At 47.2% G+C, this 17,454-nt stretch overlaps 1 protein-coding gene across 3 annotated transcripts in view; it reads left to right on the top strand.

The window, feature by feature from the left end:
- Positions 1-10,084, top strand: part of Zdhhc14 (zDHHC palmitoyltransferase 14) — a 260,775-nt gene extending 250,691 nt beyond the window's left edge. For 2 of the 3 annotated variants that reach the window (XM_006978060.4, XM_042262366.2), the window contains one exon: positions 9,015-10,084. In XM_006978060.4, the coding sequence (XP_006978122.1) occupies positions 9,015-9,416 (402 nt within the window). In that variant the 3' untranslated portion in view covers positions 9,417-10,084. The remainder of the gene's footprint in view (positions 1-9,014) is intronic. The other variant, XM_015996765.3, reaches the window with a different exon arrangement.
- The last annotated feature ends 7,370 nt before the right edge of the window (positions 10,085-17,454 follow it).

Consider the following 17,454-nt stretch of genomic DNA (forward strand, 5'->3'; position numbering starts at 1 on the left):
GGGGCTGAGCTGACAGTCTGACTCCATGGGAAGTGCTCTTCTAACCCCCCTGCCCAGGGCTTCCCTGTGGAGGTGCTTCTATGGAGAGGGGTGTTTTATGCTTTAGTCACACCCCACAGGCTTTCCCTGCAGAACATGATTCATTTGTCACCGTCACAAAACCAGGTCGTGCCTGAATGTGTGATCTGTCTACAGTCTCTTCTGACGTAGTCAACACACCATCTGTGACGGTTGTTGTTGATGTTGCTTTTTAGAGACAGGGTTTCTCTAAGTCACAGCTCTGGCTGTCCTGGAACTTGTTCTGTAGACCAGGCTGGCCTCGAACTCAGACATCAGCCTGCCTCTGCCTCCTGAGTGCTGAGATTAAAGGCGTGTGCCATCATGCCCGGCTAGGAGACAGTTCTTGTTCTTATTAAGGCACGGTTGGTATCTTAGCTGGATGCCAGGGATAGTGATGGAGGGTGTTGATGAGACCAGATCAACACTCTCTATCTCAACCTGTAGCATCCCTATTCAACTGTTGGCCTCCTTGTAGCTACTGACTTTCAAGTCCTGATAGAGCTCACAGCCCTGTGCTAAAAAGTTAGAGGAGACTCCCTGTATCCCCTCCCTGCCCAGCATCCTCCAATGTCCTGACCCTCTCACATCCAGCCACTGGTATCCTCATACCCGACCTCTATTTTTCCCACCCAGCAGGGCTGCCACGCTGTGGTCAAATACTAGCCCTTGGGGAATTTGTTTGGTCACAGAACTTAACGTGTGAGTTTCTCTTCCTCAGAATTTACCAGCGTGCGTGCATAGTCTACTTTCACCACTCGCCACCACATGCGTCTGCCGCTCTGGTCATTTTTGTATATAGAGTGTATACCAGCCTGGTATCTGTCACTCATCACTCCCGGAAGTAGACGCCTTGTCTCTATGAGTAAAGGGCATGAGACCGCAAAGGCTCCCACATGCCCAGAGACACGCTTTCACTACCTACTCTTCCAGCAATAATTGCTGGATTTGACCCAAGAGATGATCTCTGTGTTGAGTCCTCTACTGTTGCTGTGATGTAACGCCATGACCCAAGACAGCTTTTACAGAAGGAAGGGTTTATTGGGGCTTATGATTCCACAGGGAGAGTCCATAACGGTGGGGGAGGGACGGCGGCAGGAAGCCAGAGAGAGAAGCTGAGAGAGCAAACTGCAAGTGGAGAGAGGCCATAAACTTGCAAAGCCCGCCCCTAGTGGTGTGCCTCCTCCAGCAAAGTTCCGCCTCCTAAAGGTTCCGCAACCTCTCCACACATGGTCGCCAGCTAGAGACCAAGTGTTCAAATATATACAGCTCTTGGGGGACGTTTCACATTCAAATCACCACAATCACTGTGACCAAAACCCACCTCCAGTGCCTCTGACCTTAAAGGAGAAGCATCTGAGGAAGGAAAATGATGGAGAGAAAGGGATCTTTAGTCCCGTATGTTCCCACAGTTTATTTTAGAACTGGGGTCCTGATCAAGAAAGCGTTTCCTCTATAGTGAGGAAAGTGCACCTACAGAAACGGCAGTGTTTTAGTGGGGAGATATTGTGGGCTTGAAGGCCTCAGAGGAAAACTCTGAGACTCTGCATCAGAAAGATGGATAGATATTAGTGGAGGTGGCACCTGAGTACCCAGGAAGTCTGTTCCCTCTCCGGAATGAGGAAAGTCACCAATAACTGAGCATCTCGTGTAGGCTGGAGGTGGTGGGGCCCCTAAGTGACCATCCCTCCACTACAGATTCCAAAGGAGGACGTTAGAGCATGGTAAGGGGGCTCTGCAGCTTGAAGTGGGACAGGTAACTGGAGGCACAGCTCGGCCACCTGAACGCCAGCGAAATCCCGAGGCGCCACAGTGCCGTTCTATGCAGGTCACCCCAATGCTAGCTGGGGCTTGCATCTCCAGGCCCCTTTCCTCACTGCTTCCTGAGGTACCCAGCACGACATCCTTTCGGTCACAGTGTGTATGCACACGATGGTGCCATCCAGCTCCCATCCATGTCAGGAAGAATGGATGCCCATTAGATTGGTGAATAAGTGACGCGTTCTGAATAGCACTAGAAACAGAATACATATTTATATTTTGAAGCTGTAGCCACATAGACCCTTTAGGGGTCATTTGCTAAATGTACAGATAATAAAAGTGTGTGTTTGGGGCTTTAAAAAATATATTTGATATGTCTTATATATTTGATATTAACATTTGATATATATAATATCAATATATATTGATATTAATATTTGATATCCTCCTTGTTTAAAGAGTTCAGCTCTGAAATGTTCAAGGCCTGGTTCCCACCTGTTGGAAGGTGGTAGAATCCTACAGAGGAAGGGCCTAGTTGAAAAAAGACCGTGGGGAGTGTGCCCTTGAAGGGGATCTTGGGAACCCAGTCCTTTTCTCTGCTTTCATCCTGCCTGTCTGAGGCAAACAGACCTCCACTGCTATATCCCCACGATAGCATACTGTGTCTCCCAGGCCCAGAGCCACAGGGTCATGTGACCGTGGGCTAAGACCATGAACCCCAGTAAATCTGCCCTCTTTTCAAATTGGTTCACTCCGGGATTTTGTCAGAGTCGTGGGAAACTAACAGTGCCCTTAATCCAATATCAGACAAGACTGAGGCAGTGGTTGCCCTCTTAGACTAACTAGGGCTGCAGGAGTCTCTCTGCAGAACCTGGGAAGCACAGACTAGGAAAGAGTAATGCAGCAGACTTGAAGGCCGAATCATTCGTCCTAACCCAAATCTGCATTTCAGGCAGACTCTGGAAGGGGCGGTGGTCTTCTGACTATAGATGTGTGCCCATAAGGCCCTGGACAGAGCTTTACAAGCCAGCGGAAGTAAACTCTGTCCAGCTTGAATCCTTTTGACAGAATTGGAGCAAAAGCTACAAGGAATCTAAGCCATTGTAAATGTATAGTATACGGAATGCCTAGAAAATGCTTAGCGTTTCAAAAAGGCAGACTTTCCTCCAAATACTAGGTTTATTTCAGATATCAGCCAGAATAGTATAGTTTTACCCAAAATCTACACAAATTGAAAGTAAATGATCTTGCTGGTGTTTTGTGGTTTTTTTTGTTTGTTTGTTTTTAAGGTTTTCTCTTTGTTTTACATTTATTTATGTAGTGTGTGTGTGTGTGTGTGTGTGTGTGTGTGTGTGTATGCATGCGTGCATATCTACACATGAATCCAATGGTGTGTGTGTGGAAGTTCAAGGAGGTCTATGGGAGTCAGCTTGATCCTTCTATCATGTGGGATCTGAGCGGGAACTCGGGTCTTCAGGCTTGGCGGCAACCACCTTTACCCACTGAGCCAGCTCGCTGGCCCTCTATGGTACTTTCATACCAAAGCATTAAATGGTCATTTCATGTGTGGCATTGGAACATCTGAAACCATAAAGAATTTCTTTATCGTTTAAACATGGACACTGCCTTGGGCTGTGACTCAGAGCAAAAGTCCCAGCACTCCAGACACAGAGGTCTGCTGGTAGACACTCATCCACAGACAGCTTCTACTCTGTTCACATTTAGTATATGAAACAATTTTTAATCTAAAAAAAAAAAGCCCAGTAATTTCATATGATATAGCCATTGTTTGATTAATGTGGCCCTTTTCAAAGGATTATTTTGAAAATGAAAATATTAAGGTTTTTTTTTTTCCATGTGCTGTTCATGTAGGTGAACTTTCACCATCATAAATCTGGGCACTTCTTTCTCTTAAAGATTATCTAACATGTTAGATAAATTCAAAGATACCTGAGAGCCACCCAAGTCAGAGAGAAACACACAAGTGGTGATAGCGCCCTCTAGTGTTGGAGGGTTAAAAAGTCCTCAAAAAGCTGCTAAAGCAGAGAAACAGAAAAAGGCTCAAGGTGAGAAAGAGAAAGGGGGAGAGACAGGGAGGGAGGGAGAGAGCATTGGTGCCTGTGTGAGAGAGAGGGAGACAGAGAGAAAAGGAGAGAAGAGGGGAGGGAGGGAAGGAGGGAGGAGAATGGAAGAAATGCACGGGGAAGGAAATCTATCAAAGAAAAACCATGGAGGGGAAATAAACAGAACGTGTAGGGAGAAAGAAATAAAATTAAATATAAACATCAAGAGTGGGGGCTGCAGGAAAGCTTAATGGTTAAAGCTACTTGCAGCCAAGCCCAACAACTTGAATTTGAGCCCTAGGACCCACGGGGTGGGGGGGAGAAGGAGAGCACATACATGTTCACACACACACACACACACACACACACACACACACACACGCACACGGGCGCGCACACAATAAAGAAATAAATGAAACTTTTAAAAGACTTTTTTAATCAACAAGAGGAAATAGAAACTAGAAGCAAAGGTCAAAAAAAAAGGATGTGAGAATATTTTTTATTGAGCGTCTCCATAGTAACCTTGAAAACACTGGCTGTTTTCCAAACCTATAATATTCTCAAATAGGATTCACCATCATGGCAGTTCATCCAATCATCATCCTTAGAATTTGGACAGTATGATAAATATAGAAAAATTCTGACCTGAAAAAAATGTCTATTTGTGTGTGTATATATATAATACAATTACAGCCCTGCATAGTCCTGATTCATTTGATTTAATTTCTCGAGGGAGATGTTCACTGCAGACACTATATAGTGCGGAAATTATAAATTCCAGTGTGCAGAGCTTTCCTGCGATCACTGGCTAGAATCTGATGAAGCCCCACCCTGTTCCTTGTTCAATAAAACAGTGATCTGGACAATACCCTACAGACAGACCTGGGTCCTGTGGGGCCCCAGAAGGGGCTGGTTTTCTAGACAGGAGTCCATTTGAATGAGTTGGATGGTTTTCAGAGACACAGGGGGCAGCAGGATTTCAGCCCTTAGTCTCGTGGTCCCAAACCTGAGCTCACTGGCACCAGATAAAGCTAGGAGGAGGCTAAGGAGGCCTATGAACACAGATTACAACCAGAGAGTACTTGCAACTATGCCTACCCATCCTTTAAGACATTTCAACAATGTGTGGGGGCTGGAGAGATGGCTCAGCTGTGAAGAGCACCAACTGCTCTTCCGGAGGACCCGGGTTCAATTCCCAGCACCCACGTGGCAGCTAACAACTGTCCGTAACTTCAAGATCTGACACCCTCACACAGACATACAAGCAGGCAAAACACCAGTGCACATAAAAAAAAATTTTTAATGTATGTAGAGGTCAGGGTTAAAATAGACATTTGGAAAGATTGCTGAGTGACTTTATGCAGAAGTGTGTGTTCGTACATGTCCATGCCACTGTGAGTGTAGGGTACAGTGGGGGCAGAGGTGAGTGTGGAGACCAGAGGTCAACCTCTGGTGGTGTTCTGCCCGTGCTGTCCACTTTGTTTTCTGAAAGAGTCTCTCACTGGCCTGGAATCACCGAGGAGTCTGGGCTGGCTGGCCAGTCAGCTCTTACAATCCACCCATCTCTACCTTCCCAGTATTGGGATGGCAGATATATGCCGCCATGCCTGGCTCCTCTCTCTCTCTCTCTCTCTCTCTCTCTCTCTCTCTCTCTCTCTCTCTCTCTCTCTCTCTCTCCCTCTCTCCCTCCCTCCCTCCCTCCCTCCCTCCCTCCCTCCCTCCCCCTCTCCCTCCCTCTCCCCCTCCTCTCTCCCTCTCCTCTTTTCTCTCTCTCTCTCTCTCTCTCTCTCTCTCTCTCTCTCTCTCTCTCTCTCTCTCTCCCTCTCTCTCCCTCCCTCCCTCCCTCCCTCCCTCTCTCCCTGTCCCCCTCCTCTCTCCCTTCCCCTCTCTCCCTCCCTCCCTCCCTTCCTTCCTTTCTTTAGCATGGATTTGGGGAATCATACTCAGGTCCTAGTTCTAGGGTCCTAGGAAACGCTGAAGGAAGACCCCAGACTCAAATCATATATAAGAACAAAGAACATTTATTATACTACACGCATGTGGCGTTGCTCACCTGCACAAAATGGCGACGACCCTGAGATGAGCGTTCAGACTCCTTTTAAGCCCAGCTGAGGGGAGTTTCAAGGTCAGCTCCATAATTGGTTAAGCAAGCGGCAAGTTATATCAGTATATTTTTAATTGGCTGAGGTTCAGTCTTCTCATTTTGGGGCACATCTGCACAAGCTTGGACGTGACGCAGAGGGGGCTGCGGGGTTTGTCCTTGAGACACTGTGAGGCTGAATCAGACCCTCTGTGTTAGTCTCTCCCTGGACCCTGAAGGTGAGGGCCTTGTAGATAAATGGCCCTTTGGTGGAAAAGACACCTGTTTGCCCTTCTCGGAGAACTGGAACCTAATTCAGTTGTGAAAGTAGGAGAGTTTAACCCCTTCGCTAGTGTTTGCACAGCACACACTTTGCCAGCTGAGATTCTCCACAGCCCAGATGGCACCAAGTGTCACCGCGAGAATCTGCAAAGCATTTTCAACAGGGTTCCAGCCAGTGACACTAAGGCTGCATTTGCGCTGTTTTTTTTTTCAGCAAGCCATGAGTCAACCTAGTAAAACACCAAAGGGTGTATCGCATGAGAAGACCTGGGTGTAGGGGCTGCCTTGCTCCAGAGGGCCTCTGTGACAAAAAGAAACGATGTATGCAAAGAATGTGACCCGCCCCACCTCCAGGCCGTAGTTGTTGTTTGTGGCTTCCCATCCCCTCCTCCTGGTTTCTTTGAGATTCCACTGGCTGGGATGAAACAAGACTCCGCGCCCCCAAGGCTATATCGCCACCCAGAGCACCCCTTTGAGTTCCGCTGTAGCCCTGAAGCCAGGGGCTTTAAACTTCTCATACCTGCCAACTCCTTGGAACCTCAGCCTTCTCATCTGTAAGCAGAAGTTTCTGTCCCGTACCGGACCCCAAATAACCACTCAGAGGCTTAACATTAACTATAAATGCTTGGCCAATAGCTCAGACTTGTTACTAGCCAACTCTTACATTCAGATTAACCCATATTTTTTTACCATGTGGCTCGGTACCTTTTCTCAGTATAGCATGCCCATCTTGCTTCTCTCTGCAACTCCACCCTTCTTCCTCCCAGCATTCTCAGTTTGGCTCTCCTACCTAACCTTATCCTGTTCAGCTGTTGTCCAGTCAGCTTGTTTATCAAACCAATCATAGGGACATATATTCACACAGTGTAAAGGAATATTCCACATTTCTCCCTTTTTGTCTAATTAAAAAAGGAAGGTTTTAACTTTAACATGGCAAAATTATATACAACAAAAACAGTTATCAAGTAAGAATATCCATTTGGCACAATTAGAGAAAATGTTCTATTTTATCTTTGTGACTTTAAAGTTTTATACCTAATTTATCTTTTATCATAACTAAGGAAAACTTTAACTATGACTATCTAGTCTTCAACTCCATCAAAGACCCCAGAAGGTAGAAATTTTACCTAACAATAGGGACATCTGGCCACCTGGACAGTCACTCAAAGTTCTTCTGTAACGTTGGGGCATCCATCTTTGTCCTACAGGCCTAGTATATCTGACAGACATTTCTGAGAAGCAGGAAATTCTGAAGGGCTGTCCTAGCTTGTCTTGGCAAAGTTTGGCAGTTGCTTTTTTTCCCATCCTGCTGGTCCAGTTTGGACAATATAATGTCAGCAACTGAGGCAAGGGCAGGTTTCTTTGCTCAAATGGCTATAAAGAAAGCAAACTCCATATGGAGGTTCCTTGATGTCCACTATCTTTTCTACAGTAGACAGAATAGGGAACTTGAGAAAGGCGTGCTCTAGGAAGGGTGCACACACCAGGGAATGAAGTGGAGATTTGCAAGCTCAGGCGGTTGCTCTCACTGACCCCATTAAGGCTGCTTTTGTACATGTTCCTGTTGGCTGCTTTTGGATTGCCGGTACTGAGTGGCGTGGCACATCTGGTTGTGCCTGTTGGCAGTAACAGGGCGATTAGTATGTATGTGGTTCTGTAGCGACTTAAAAAAATCAGGGAATACTGAGCCAAGTAAAGCCAATATTCACCAAGTATCATATGTAGTAGTTGTTGATTTGCAGTCAAAGGACCCCAGCGTCAAACACCAGATCCATCTAGTTAGGAGGTCTTGAGTAAGCCCCCCCGCCACTGTGTGCCTAATAGTCCTTCTATTTAAAGAAAGGAAGTGGGGCATCAGCTAGTGATCTGACCCGAGATCCACACTCAATCCTCCTCCTGGCTGTGGTAAAGCTGCTTTCTGACTCCACTGTGAGGCTCCAAGCAGGATGGGGTTTATGATCCCCATGTTCTGTGCAGTGTCTTCTGGCTGTTCTCAGGCTTCTACACACTTCAGAGCCAGGGTGGGCCGAGCAATCGGGGTCCTCATCTCACACACTAGAAATGTGTCTCACCACTGTGCAACATCACCCACCTCTACCCAGCACACAGGAGGCAGAAATGGGTGCCTGGAGTAAGATGGCCAGCTAGACTAATCAGACTGGTACATTCTGGGTTCAAGTGCGAGACACTGCCTCTCTATATAAGGTATGGGGGAAGATACCTGATTTCAACATCTACACACACATACACACACACACACACACACACACACACAGAGAGAGAGAGAGAGAGAGAGAGAGAGAGAGAGAGAGAGAGAGAGAGAGAGAGAGGTGCACATACAAACACATGCACACAGATGTATACACACTTGCATGCACATCACATACAAATCTATACACAAAGGTCTCAACCTACAAGAGGCAATGCTCTCTACTGCTGAGGGTGGGGAAATCCTGTGGCTCTTTGCTGGGATTATTTGTAAACGGCATCCTTTAAGTTTGGAATGAAGGCCATGAGTATCATAGCTTATAGCTTATGTTGCACCCTGAAGGCCACCGGTGAGTGCCTGCCCATCAGAGCACTTTATCCAGCCACTCAAATCTGTAGCGTTTCATGCTAGGATTTCTCCGGGTGTCTGCTCCTTGCCTCTGCCTTACTGACAAGTCACTAACAGTTTCTCTTCTCCCACACCCACCCTCCCCTGTCTCACCCTCTCCCTTCCCTGCATCCTCTCTACCTTCTCTTTGCTGGCTCCGGCTGCTGCTCTCCAGTGCGACCAAGACCAGTGCATTCAGAGCACCAAATTCGTTTTACAGGCCGCGGCCACTCCTCTGCTTCAGAGCGAGCCCAGCCTCACCAGCGAAGAGCTGCACATGCCTGGGAAGCCAGGCTTGGGCACCCCGTGCGCTAGCCTGACGCTGGGTCAGCCCACGCCACCCTCCTCCATGCCCAACCTTGCCACCGAGGCCACGCTCTCAGACATTATGCCCCTGAAGGATGAACACGGGGGCCACCAGTTTCTGACCCCAGACGAGGCACCCTCACCGCCAAGGATGCTGGGGGCAGGCAGTCCCTTGGCACACAGCCGTACCATGCATTTGCTGGGCCTGGCCAGCCAGGACTCTCTGCACGAAGACTCCGTGCGGGGCTTGGTAAAGCTCAGCTCCGTGTGACCTGCATGGGCAGCCCTGGGACACAGGTGACAAACAAAAAAACAGTGGACGTAGCCAAGTGGACATTTTGTTTGGAATCTGCCGGGTGGACCAGGAGAAGGAGGACCCTCCCATAGGAGGAGCCTGGAATTGGAAGAGGCTGCGTGGATGCAGCACCCTCTGTCGGCTGCTCTTGGGACAGACACAAGGAAGGTTTTCTCGATACTGGGGGCCAGACTGAAATTGCACTTAATGTAACGCTACTAATTGAAACCGACCCGCCATTCTATTTGTTCGTCAAAACAAAACAAAAAAATCCTAAAGGGAAAAGCCGACCAGACACGGGTTTGCATGCCACACGTGTGTTCCAGTGGTGGTATTCCAGAAGAAATGCTGCTTCCTCTGTTTTACTTCCTCTCATCCTTTTTAATCTTGTGAAGCTTTCCAGAGAGACAGACTGAGCCCAATGGGCGATGCCATCCTGCGGTGGACTTAGCTGTATGCGGATGGACGTCCCCTGCCGCAGAGGGCTACGGGGTCCGTCCTGCCCCGAGCAGACATTTAACCTTCTGTCAGTGCTTAGATGGGGTGTTGTATTATGCCACCCTTTGGCAGTCCTCGCCTCCTGTGTGATGAACTTCCTGTGGACAGCCAATAAAATGACTCCTCTGTTATTTTTTTGATCTGTATACAGTTGTCCTTAACAGCTTATACGCAAATAGTCACTTGTGTGTTTACATTATCTCTGGTAAGGAATAATTCAGCACAGCCAAAATTCAGATCTTTGAATCGTGGGGTTGCAGGGTGGCTTCTTAGATGCCAGCTGAGCTTGCCAATAGACCCCAGCCCTTGACATCCTCCCCTTTGCGATCTGTTTTTAAAACAGGCTCATCAGGGTTTGCTCTGCACTTACAGCCACCCACGCAGCTGGTGTGTGTAGTAGGTGAAGGGAAGGGTACCCAGGAGAAGGGATGTTGTCTGGCTGTCTCCTCAGCTCCATGTGATGTTGGAATGTTGCAGAACCTCATAGGCACACTTCACGGTCCCCGTGAGGCATCACCGACTCTATGCCGAACCTGAGGTCACATAGCTCATGCTCTAGGCTGAACACACACGAGGATGGCAATAAGGTGGCTACTTCACTCCGTCTGTCATCTTTTTAGGGAGCCAGACTAGGAAGCAGCTGCAAGAAGTTCCCCAACACTCGCTCTCCAGTCTCCTTTTCCAGCTCCCACATCCGATGTCAAATCCACAGAGCCCTGTGGCCATCTGAAAGCAAGGTGCATTTCTCATTAATACAAGAAAGCAGAGATAGTTTTACTCAGGACAGAGCGGGTTCCGATCAGGTCACGACGTAGTCATCCTGAAAAATGGCTGCAGATGTCTTCCTTGTGACATCTTTAAGTTACCTTTGCTATTATACCCCGCAGTGGTATAGAAATTGAAGGTGAACTATATGTAGCCAATTTTTGTTTTGTAGTTTTATGGACCCCCTAACTATTTTTAATTTAGGACAGGACTTTGCTTACACAACCCCACACACAAATGCTCCACCTGTGAACAAAGTGACTCCCCACTTCTACACCTTCTCAACCACCCCTGCATCCCACCTGTCCCCGAAGAGGGTTAGGGTGACGAGAAAGGAAATCTTGGCTCACCCTCACCCTGGAATCAAGTGTGGCCTGGTCTTTTCCCAGTTTCTCTGGAGTCAGGGGGCAGGGTCTTATCTCTAGAGCCCTGCCATTCCTGACACCCCTAACATAGTTGTTGCCAATTTCCTGTGACCAGCCCCTCTTCCAACAGCTCCATTCAAAAAATTCCAAGAAGCAATGATAACATGACAGATAAGTCGCTTAATACAGTTGGCCCTCCGTCTCCTCCTCTTCGTCTATGGATTCAATCAACCATGAATTGAAAATACTGGGGGGCAGGCTATCTATACTGAATTGTGTGACTCCTTTCCCTGGCATAGCCCCTAAATGCTATTCCGTAGCACTACACTGTGTTAGATATAAATCACCTAGAGATGATTTGAAACCTACAGAAGGGTGTGTGCATCCTCTATCTGCCTGTGCGATATTACAGAAGACATCTATGGATATCCATAGATTGGGGTTGCCATGGGCCTCTAGACCTAATTCCCTAAGGAAACTGAGAAACAAATATACTTATCAGTTACCCTGTTCTAACCCCATCCTCTATACATATGTGGCACCAAACAGAGATTTGGGGAGCTTGGTAAAGATGAATCAAGACTATTCAGGGTCAAGGGAGAGGTTAACTTGAATGAGACAATTCACTAAAACAACTGAAATTGTAAAGCCCACAAAATGTCCACAGCCTTTCCCTCTGTTTCTCGGAAATAAGTGACTGGGCTCTCGGGGCTCCTGATTCAGTGATGGGGAGGGGGGTATCACCCAGGGAGGTGAGTGATCTGCATTTCCCATTAACTGGATCCATCTAGTGTGGCTGAGTAGACCTTGACATTTCTAAATGATTCTAGAGAGTTAGCAATCGATTGAATGCTAGCTAGAAAAAAATAAGATGAATATTTTACTATGCTATTAAGGCTTGAGCCATTAACACAAGTGGGGGGGGGAGTACAATTTCATCTGCTTCCCATTCTCCCAGGAATGCTCCAGAGACCACAGGCCTCTCAAGCACTTGAAGGGTGGATTTAGCTGGAGCACCCTGGTCTAGACCTGCTTTCTGAGCGGACAGGATGATATGGCCAGTCTGTGCCAGGAGCAATCAGCACAGTGTTGTGCTGTGCCCACTTGAAAACTGTTCATTCCAGCTTTGGATGTGATTGTTCAGCTATCCGCTATATCCTACCCTGAACCAGCAAAGTGCCATTTACCTCTTCCCACTCAGCAAGTCTCTCAGAATGACCCCCACCTCCGAGTCTGTTAAGATTTTGCCTGTGTCATCTGGGGTCACCGATGGGTTCAGACAAGGTAGAAGGACATTCAGAGGTGCAGCATTCAACTGCAAAACAAGATAGAGGTCCTATCCTGCAAGCCACGTTTCACCAAGACCTGAATGGGTAAGCATTGCTGTGCTTCACACCCTGGGCCTGGACCCTCTCTAGACCAACAGCAGAAAATGAATGTACCAAAGTTGCCATAGGTGTCCTGGGTGCAGGACTGGGTGACATCTTCAGGAATAGCTGAGATGGAACCTTTCAAAGGCTTCAGGGGCCTCTCCAGCCCAGACTTATACATGTTCCCGTTCAGAGCCCAGCCTACCCACCATCCTCTTTGGGCCTGGAGCACCTGCTTCCCAGCCGTGGCTTCAGGTTGGAGTTCATTCGCAGGTGTCAGGGGTCTACCTGGATATGATGTCAGACCTTTCCCACGGGAGTCGCTGTGTGTCTGTCCACACCAGGACACTCTTCAGCACACTGAGTTCGTCAAGTAAGAGGAGAAACAAAGGAAATAATGGTGGATGTATGTTCTAGCTAATACCTCGAAACTATTCTGAAACTGAGTCTAAATTAAACTGATATTTATGTTTTTGCATTGAATGCTTGGGTTGTGGGAACCTACAATATTCTTATCCAAGAGGAAGAGCACTATAGATGAATTTTAATTTCCCGTGGTCTCCTTCACCTATTCTGGAGGTCTGTCTATAGGACATGATCTGCTGTTTTCCATGTTAGCTCATATAATTCTCTTGATTATGTCCTGAAATCCAGCTCCGCCTTCCCCCATTTCTCTCCCTCTTCCTCGCCTTTTCTGATTAGTTCCCTAACCCACTTGCTCTGCACACAAACCTCTCCCCTGCTCAAATGCCTCCCTCTCTGCACTTCCTCTCTGCTCCCCCCTGCCCGTCTCTCCTCTCTCTCCATCCTCTCAGTAACTATTCACTGAAATAATAAATGATGTGGTTTTTTTCTCTCAAGTAACCATCACATACAAATAGTTGATAAATCCTCTACCGCCTTGGGATGTGACTCTGATGATATGGCCCAGCGAATTTTCAAAAAGAGCTGCTTGGCACATTAATCTGACCATTAATAACTGGAAGATGGAAGATTAGATTCTTTTACAGCAACTGTGTTTGCAGCTACGTAACTAGGTAAATGACTTCAACTTGAAGGAGTATGTGTGTATGTATACATATGTGTGTGTGTGTGTGTGTGTGTGTGTGTGTGTGTGTGTGTGTGTGTTTGCTCATAGACCCTGGGAATTGTATCCAGAATGGACTGGAAGATACACACATCTCTTGTGTTATTGCGAAGATTTTTTTTTCTATTGGTTGATGAATTCTTAAACTCATTTCATATGACAGAAGTATGAATTAACAACTCATAGTTTGTCTGGATATTTTAAGTCTTGGAGAGGATAAAAGAGTCCTCAGGGCAGAGCCAAGTAGACATGCCTTGAAATTGTAGATAAATGAATAATTCTAGATAAATAAGTTATCTTGCTTAGGCTCCAGGAAAAAAAAAAAGAATAAGAAGGCTTAAGTCTTGTTAACCTTTTGTTCAGAGCACCATGACTATATATTCAGGATAGTCAAACATTTTGTCATGAAAAAAAAAAGGTAAGGAACTCAAAACTCTTAATAGACTCAAAGCCCTGACCCTAGGCAGTGGTGGCCTTGCCATCTGTAGCCTGTGGTGGCCTTAGCCTTTCATGTTTTCAGAGAGCTATGTGCTTTAAGAGCCTGCCATGAGCTAATCAGTGCATGGAGGACTGATCTTCTACCTGAAATGAATTAAAAATAATTTTCTCCTTTCATTAAAAACTGCCAATTACATAAAATATAAACTTCAATCTTTATGAGAGAGAGAGTGTGTGTCTAGACCAAGAAGGAGTAGGAAGAAAAAGATCAACATACAAGCTGTGTGTGTGTGTGTGTGTGTGTGTGTGTACACATATATACATATATATGTGTGTATATATACATATGTGTGTACATATATAGATATGTGTGTGTGTGTGTGCGCGCGTGTGCGTGCGTGCATGCCCAAAATAGTAATGACTCAGAAAATAAGCTCTCCTCTCCATCCTGTAAAATAAGCACAGAGACAGGCAGTGAAGGGTCAGTGTGATGGCGTTAGTGCAGGTACAGACCTTCTGTTCCCACTCTGCTTTTCTTAAAAGTGGCTTTCAGGCCAGGCAGTGGCAGTACACGCCTTTAATCCCAGCACTCAGGAGGCAGAGCCAGGTGGATCTCTGTGAGTTCGAGGCCAGCCAGGTCTACAGAGCGAGATCCAGGACAGGCACCAAAACTACACAGAGAAACCCTGTCTTGAAAAACAAAAAACAAAAAAAAAAAAGTGGCTTTCATTCCAATGGTCATTTCATGGTCACAAGACAGGCCCTGTGGTTCCAGCATCAAAGCCACATTCCAGGAAGAAGAGTTAAGGGGAGGCGCCTGCTCCCTGATAGAGTGCTCCCAGAGGTCCCTGCTTTCTCCAGGATCAGTGTGAACTCACATGACCACTCCTGGCCGAACAAGAAACCAGGGAATAGGTTTTCACTGAGCACATTTTTACCCCAGATCTTAAGATTCTGTTGGCAAGGAAGGAGGAGGAACTGAGTGCTCAGGAGGTCACCTTGCCCCCATATTTAGTGAAAAAAGAAAAAACAACAGCCAGCCAAGGCCCTCCAGCTTGCCCTCACTCTCCTCTCTGTCAGCAAGTTCTGCATTCACTGGCCGATGCTTCTCTCCTGCTTGCTAGAGTAAGCCTGCCCCTCACTCCCCTCCTCTCCCCCACTCTGGAAAAGAAGACCGTGTGCAGAGGTTGTTTTTGAATCTATTTTGAGAAATCTCGTTGGCAAACCTATCTGTCTGTGGCACCTGTGTTTTCTGATTGGGATCTAGTCTGTGGATTGAAATGTAATTAATTTGTTAAGTCAGCCTGGCAGCTGGATCTACAAGAACATGCTTTCTGGAGGGAAGGGGACAAGATGGGTTCAGAAGCCACCAAAGATTGTTCTAACCCCGCTCTCATTGAAATGCCAGGTAGGATTCTTCATGTACCCAAGCTCAGACCAAGTTGAAGCCCCAGTAAGACCGTATCCATGGATGCTCTCTCCTTGACTACAGTTGTGAGTGATGAGACCTAGTCCCAGAACATGCTGGAAAGGAGCTGACAGCGTGAACATGAAGAGCCTCTTTGGCATACATACACAAAGTCACCAGTTCAAGTTCACGCCATGCTGGTTTGGGTCTCTGTCTCTCTCTTCTCCCCAAGGATGCACCCACACCACCTGTGCTACACGGGGTATCATGACAGGCACCCTGCACAGGGAACCAGGTCCACTCTAGACATGTCAGCCCAGCTGGGATCTGGTACTCCCTACTATCCATGGGACTCTGCATCTTCAAGACCGGGAGTGTGAGTTTGCAGCTGCCTGGGCTGGTATTTACATGTCCTGTCTTGTGAAAGGCCACGGCTGGTGCCTGATTCTGCCAAGATTCCCCACTCATTCCCCACCATGACATTTGTGACTTAAGTCTCCCTCGGGACTTTTCTTCAGTCCCCATTGCCGCCATGAAGAGGCTGATTCTTTCTGCAATGGATAGGAAGCTGTGATTTTTCTAAAAGAGGAACCAGCAGAATTTTTTTTTTTCCTTTTCATTTCCTTTAAAAACAAACCAAGCAGAATCTACATCCTTTTCTAGAACCCATGGTAACTAGTGGGACTACAATAAATAATCAGTGATATATATAAGCATCAGTGAGTTCCCATAAGGCACCAGGAGGCACTGGGAGTGATCTGCCTGTCACTGGGATGCTGAGATACTCCACAGCAGGGAACCGGGAAGTAGGTAGGTAGTCCACCAGGCTAGGACAAGACCATGAAGTCACTGCAAGTCCAGGATGCTCTCAAGTGAGATTCAGGCACAGGACCAAGGAAGGGGGAAGGACTGAGAGTTATAGGTCCATCACAAACGTGCCACCTCCTTGACACAGAGACAGTGGCAGTTAGCAGAGAGCACTCCCGTGAGTATGTGGGATTTTAGGCATTTGTGGATTTTCACTCTAAGATATAAAGGCAGGAGGGACTCCCTGAGTAATATATTCACAAAAAGAATAATCGGTTACAAGCAAGTCAACAATCTGGAGAACTCACCCTGGCCAACTCCTGCAAGCCTGCTCTCGAATCTTGGCTGACCCCAGCCCCAGCAGAGGACATACAGAAATCTTGCCCAACATTCCTCTGAGACCATCTCCAGTTTTCCCACCTAAGTATCCTTACTGGGTGGGTCAGAAGATCTGCTTAATGGTCCAGACTGTAGTCTTCCTGTCAGATGGAATAAGTTACACTAGAAAGGTTAGAAGAGGGAGGCATTGATTGCCTATGTGAGAATGAGCTGGGCCATAATGTGAGCATTTTCTAATCAATCTCTAAAACAAACTTTTAAAAAATACTGATCGAGCCGGGCAGTGGTGGCGCACGTCTTTAATCCCAGCACTCGGGAGGCAGAGCCAGGCGGATCTCTGTGAGTTCGAGGCCAGCCTGGACTACCAAGTGAGTCCCAGGAAAGGCGCAAAGCTACACAGAGAAACCCTGTCTCGGAAAAGAAAAAAAAAATACTGATCTAATCTGTCCACCCTACCTCATATTATAAAAGGGAGCCTGGAAACCAGTGGATCCACCTATAAAGAGAGAAGACTTGTTTAAGCTCGTAGTTTCCAAGGCTCAGACCGTGGTCATTTGGCTTCAATGTTTCCAGACCTCTGGCAAAGCAGAGCATGATAGCACAGAGCATGTGGTGGGCCAAGGCTGCCTACCTCAAGGGGATCAAGTAGCGAAATGAAAGAGGAGGGGTCAGGGTCCCGTATCCTTCAGGGGTACACCCCGTGACCTAGCTTCCCTCCATTGTAAGAAGCGGTCAGGGTCCCGTATCCTTCAGGGGTGCACCCCGTGACCTAGCTCCCCTCCATTGTAAGGAGCGGTCAGGGTCCCAAATCCTTCAGGGGTACACCCCATGACCTAGCTTCCCTCCATTGTAAGGAGGGGTCAGGGTCCCATATCCTTCAGGGGTACACCCCATGACCTAGCTTCCCTCCATTGTAAGGAGGGGTCAGGGTCCCATA

This window comes from Peromyscus maniculatus, chromosome 16 (genome assembly GCF_049852395.1).
Source record: "Peromyscus maniculatus bairdii isolate BWxNUB_F1_BW_parent chromosome 16, HU_Pman_BW_mat_3.1, whole genome shotgun sequence".
Lineage (NCBI taxonomy): Eukaryota > Metazoa > Chordata > Mammalia > Rodentia > Cricetidae > Peromyscus > Peromyscus maniculatus.